General features: G+C 58.8%; 1 protein-coding gene across 1 annotated transcript; it reads right to left on the bottom strand.

Annotated features, from left to right (window-relative positions):
• Nucleotides 1-239: 239 nt before the first annotated feature.
• LOC147911794 (uncharacterized) lies at nt 240-3,994 on the bottom strand. Its single transcript, XM_087426414.1, has 4 exons — nt 3,909-3,994; nt 1,767-1,912; nt 1,182-1,554; nt 240-543 (listed from the first exon to the last, which is right to left on the bottom strand). Exons 1-4 carry the CDS (start codon nt 3,992-3,994, stop codon nt 450-452), a joined length of 699 nt encoding a protein of 232 aa, XP_087282540.1. The 3' UTR covers nt 240-449.
• Between the last annotated feature and the right edge of the window lie 746 nt (nt 3,995-4,740).

Genomic DNA, 4,740 nt, shown 5'->3' with positions numbered 1-4,740 from the left:
AATATTCCTAAATTCACTCATGTAGCTAAGAGCTCGGGCCCGGTGTTCAACATTTGACGTCAGTGAAAACAGCTGACCCTCTCCTCACCTAGGCCCTCGGTGCATGAAGGTGCATCCTTCCCAAAGGACACTGAGCCCCGACAGGACTCCACGCAGAAGTGCTGCGAAAAGATACCAGCACTGTGAGAAGGACTGACCTTTACTCATCTTTCATTTTGTACAGAGAAGAGGAGAAGCGGTTGGGTTCTCTTGGATTTTATTGTTTTCCCTTTAGGAACTCACGCTCCCTCTGAGAATGGGCAATTTCCATAGGCGGGGCCCGACATATCCCAGGTTCCACTTGCCAAAGCCCCACATTTCAAAACTCGCTTCCCAGACATGGAAAGGGCAACAAAAAACAACAAGGTGAGAACGACTAGAACAAAAGTGTCCAAGTCCTGAAGCAGGTTCTAGACCGGCGGCCCTGCAGAATCGCCGGCGTGTTCAGGTTCACTGACCTGCGCTCTGGGTTCAGCCACATCCAGGAGGAAGGCGAGCTCCTTTCTGAGGGGAGAAAATGGCAAACAGTCACTATCGGGAGTCGTGGGGGTCGCGAGATAGACAATGCGCATTTCATGCTGGCTTCCCAGCGTCTCTCCTCCCAAATGCCCCAGCATTGTGCGCTTGGGTCACAGCCAGCTCCAGCCTGGCTTCAGGGGCGATTTTCCTTTGTGTGCAAAGTTTAAGGGAGCGCTGAGAAACTCAGGACTCAGGATTCACGATTCTTAAGGTAGGGTTTCAAACTCAAGACTAATGCACAAGAATTCCACGAGGACCAAAGGATCACACTTGTAAGTTAAGGCAAGATCCAGCCGTGCACTTGCACGACGGTGCCTCACTCTCCTCCCCCTGATCCGTCCTGATCCAACAGAACCCGCTTTCCCCAAACAGGAGCGCGGCCAAAGTTCCCTGGCTTGAGCCACTGCTGTACTGCCTGCAGACATTTCCCTTGATGCCCGGTGGGCATCGCCCCCACCGCGGGCTCAAGGGCGGGCAGACTCCAGTGGCCTGGAGCCCGCTGGGGAGCTCTGGCTCTGGAGTGGAGGGAAAGAGACCCGGGAAAGCCCCGCAGGCGCCCCGGGACTGGACGGAGGAGCCCGAGCGTCCTAGAGCACCGGGCGCCTCCAGAGCAAGCGGCTTACCGCGCGCTGAACACGTCGGGGTATTGAGTGCGCTGGAAAACGCTCTCCAGCCCCTTCAGTCGCAACCCGGTGAACGTGTGGCGGGGGAGGCCCGGCTGCCTGTCGCGGGGCTGCAGATCCTCGGGGGCCACGTGGGAGGGCTCCTGAAGCTGCTGCTCCTGCTGCGGGGGCTCCCAGCCGCCGCCGCCGCCGCCGCCGCCGCCGCCGCCGCCGCCGCCTTCCTCCTTCTCCGGGTCCACGGGGCCCCGAGCTCCTGCGCCAACCTGGCCTTGTTCTCCTTCGTCCGCTGCTCCCTGCTCAGCTTCGGACCTTCGATCCTCCTCGACGATGTCTCCTCCTGTTCCCATCCCTGAGATCGCGGAGGGCTTCGTCTCTGGAGAGGAAAAGAGACACATCCGGGCGTGGGAGCGCGGGCGGCGGGGGCCGGGGGCGGGGGGCGGGCGGGGGGCAGAGGGAGGCGCAGGCCCGCGAGCTGAGAGCAGCGAAGGCGGCGGCGCAGCAGCGGCGTCCCGTGCTCCCGCCTCTCCCAGGGAAAGGACGTTTCCTCGAGTTGCCCAAAGCACCCGTCCCGGTCCAGGCACTCACCTTGCAGTTCTTCCCGGAGCTCCACGACTCCCGGCGGCTGCCCCGGGCGCAGGCTCCATGCCGCGGACGCAGCGGGGCGCCCGCAGACTCTGCGCGGCGAGCCGCGGCCATCCCTGGGCGGGGTCCTCTTGCTGGCGCCGGCTTCGCTTTATAGCGCATCGGCTCCAGCGGCCAGGTCTACAGGCTCCGGCTTAGACGACTGCTCGTCTCCTCACGTCCAGTCGCGCCGTGCGTGCGGTGGGTGGGACCTGCTGGGGCGCGCGGGCGGCCGGGGCGGGGCCCGCAAGTGGGTGGAGCGCTGGCCGGCAGGGTGCTGGGAGGGGGCGTGCAAGTGTGGGGCGGGGGAGCTCCAACTTGCGGCTTAGCTGACGCCTCCCGCGTCCGTCGGGGCCGGGGGGCTGGCCTGAGGAAGGGGCTTTGCTGGATGGTGCCCGCGGATTTGGGGCGCGGGTAGGGGCGGGGCAACGAGACCTCACACGAACCCCGGGAGCCCTTGGGGCAATGTCGGGAGAACGTCTCTCCGCCTGGCCCTCGAGGCCCGCCGCTGGGCGCGGGGCTCCTTGCCCTTGGGTCTTGCAGAGCGAGAGATGCACACAGAGGGCTGGAGAAAGCGCGGAGCCCCTAGCAGCCCCAGCGCGCTGAAGGGAAGGTCCTTTCCCTTGCCTTGCGGGCTGGGAGCAGGACTCTCCCCTCCCCAAGAACGAATGGGACTCTGGTTCTCTTCCATGCGCCCCCGAGGTCCAGGAATCGGGCTAGTGATTCAGAGGCAAGAATGCGCTAGGAGACTGCTTGCTGGGTTTTTGCAAGAATGCGCTGAAAGCAGAGCCAGCCGTGCTCTCCACCGGTGCGGGGGAGAGGGAGCTTGGGCCTGTGTTTGCGGAGCTCTCTGGGTGCTCAGATGCAGGGTGCGAGAAACCCAAGCCATCCCTTGCGAAAGCAACAAGTACTCCAGGTTGGGAGTAACGACCCCCGACCCCCGGCAGAGCACAAGTGTAGAAGCCTGCCCAGTGTTTCTTGCATCCGAGAATGCTTCCACTGCACGTGGCCCTTGCTTTGGCCCTGGACGCGATTGTGGAGCATGCGACATCCTCCATGCTGTGCTCCGCCACCACGCCTCTGGCTGCAGGTCCCCTAAAAAGCGCGCGGGTTTCCTGTGCTGGTCGGGTGCTGTGGACTTGGGTTAGTTCCCGCTGTTTTCTCCTCCCCCTCCTCGCGGTCATTTTCCTCCTCCTCCCTCCCATGCACTCCTCTCCCTCCTCCCCCTCGTCCTCTTCTTCCCTCTCTCTTCCTCCAGACCTGTCTTCCTGAGCTCTTGTTCTCCCCTGATACATGTCACATAAAAGAGAGCCAGGGGGCCCGCCCGGCCCCCTGGCGTAGTGGTCGGGTCCGCCCGCTCTGCTTCTTCGGCCTGGGGTTCGCAGGTTCGGATCCCGGGAGCGGACCCACGCACTGCTCATCAAGCCGTGCTGCCGCGCCACCGCACATACAAAAGAGAGGAGGACGGGCAGAGATCATCCTCAGCAAAAACGAAGAAAAAGAGAGGAAGATTGGCAACAGACGTTACCTCAGGGCCAATCTTCCTCAGCAAAAAAAAAAAAAAAATAAATAAATAAAAATAAAAATTAAAAAGGGAGAGAGAGCCAGGGCAGAGTGAGGGCTCTGTCCCTCCCTTCAACAAGGGTGTTATGGCGCCTCGGGACGTGTTAATATCCTGAGCAGTATCGACAGGAGCTTCTGAGAATGGTCCACATGCTTGACAATGTACAGGACTCACCCTATTTTGACCTTCACAGCCACCATTGTCATCAGGTCCATTTAATAAATTAAGTGAAACCATTTTCATAGCCCCTCAAGGTATGGTGGGCCCTACTCACCTCACCTACTGTGCAAAACACAGAAAGATACCTTGCCTCTGCCTCTTGTTCCCCGAGGGTGGGTAGGAAACCGGTTACAGGATGATGGTTGAATTCACTTGGAAAAAGCCATCGAGGGATTTCCCTCCCACGGCCTCCCCCCTGACTTGAAGCAAGCTGTCTCCTCCTCAGGCTGGCTCTGGCTGGATTCTGCAGGCCTCACCCTCTCTTGGCTGGAGAGCCTGGGATCGGTTGTGGCTCGGGATCCGATATAACATCAGAGACCTACCATGTGATGCTCATGGCTGGCATCAGCCGAGCTGGCACATCCCTTACAGTTCGGCTCGTGTGGTCGCTCACATCTGAGATTTCCATGAATTCCTTATAATTATAACAAGATATACAACATTTTGTAATTCTTTATGATAAGATTTCCAGAACTCTTATCTCCTATTGAAAGGATGCATCAGGACGAAGATACCTAGTAGTAACCAGGTAACTACTTTCCCAGATCTCTAGAACACTTTGACTCCAGGATGCTGGGGAGCACACCACTCTTCTCACTTCTTCTGTTATGACTCTTCACTGAGTAACGCAGATCACGACAATGTAACTTAGTTAAGATTTCAGTAGAGACAACCGTATATAAGCCGAATAAGCATTTGAAGCCAGAGGGCTAAAAACATACTCTTCTCAAGTGTTAGTCTTCAGCCAGACCACAATGACATACCACCTGACACCCAGCAGGCTGGCGAGTCTCAACACAAGGGAAAAGGAGACGTGTTGGCGAGGGCCTGGAGAAACCGGAACCCCGGGCCCTGCCGGTGGGAGTGCAAATGTTGCAGCCGCTGTGGAAAACGGTGTGGTGGTTCCTCCAAAAATGACACCCAGAATGACCAGAGGATCCAGCCATTCCACTTCTGGGTATACACCCCCAAAGGACAGAAAGCGGGGACTTGAACAGATGTTTGTAGACCCGTGTTCAGAGCAGCACTGTGGACAAGAGCCAAGAGGTGGAGACAAGTCAAGCGTCCAGGGACGGATGAGCGGGGAGACAAAACGGGGTCTGTACACACAGCGGAAGATTATTTCGCCTGAGGGAGGAATGAGGTTCTGACACG

Source organism: Ceratotherium simum, chromosome X, assembly GCF_057802395.1.
Source record: "Ceratotherium simum simum isolate JZ-2026a chromosome X, ASM5780239v1, whole genome shotgun sequence".
In the NCBI taxonomy this organism is placed as follows: Eukaryota; Metazoa; Chordata; class Mammalia; order Perissodactyla; family Rhinocerotidae; genus Ceratotherium; species Ceratotherium simum.
Note: the sequence above shows the minus strand (reverse complement) of the source record. Positions and strands in the feature narration are given on the sequence as shown.

What these genes read in the sequence shown, in the direction of transcription:
- LOC147911794 (XM_087426414.1), bottom strand. Translation starts at nt 3,994, where the DNA reads ATGGAAATCTCAGATGTGAGCGACCACACGAGCCGAACTGTAAGGGAT. An exon ending in CCAGCCATGAGCATCACATG is followed by an intron (nt 1,913 to 3,908) that starts GTAGGTCTCTGA and finishes TGCGCTATAAAG; the next exon opens with CGAAGCCGGCGCCAGCAAGA. An exon ending in GCTCCGGGAAGAACTGCAAG is followed by an intron (nt 1,555 to 1,766) that starts GTGAGTGCCTGG and finishes TTTCCTCTCCAG; the next exon opens with AGACGAAGCCCTCCGCGATC.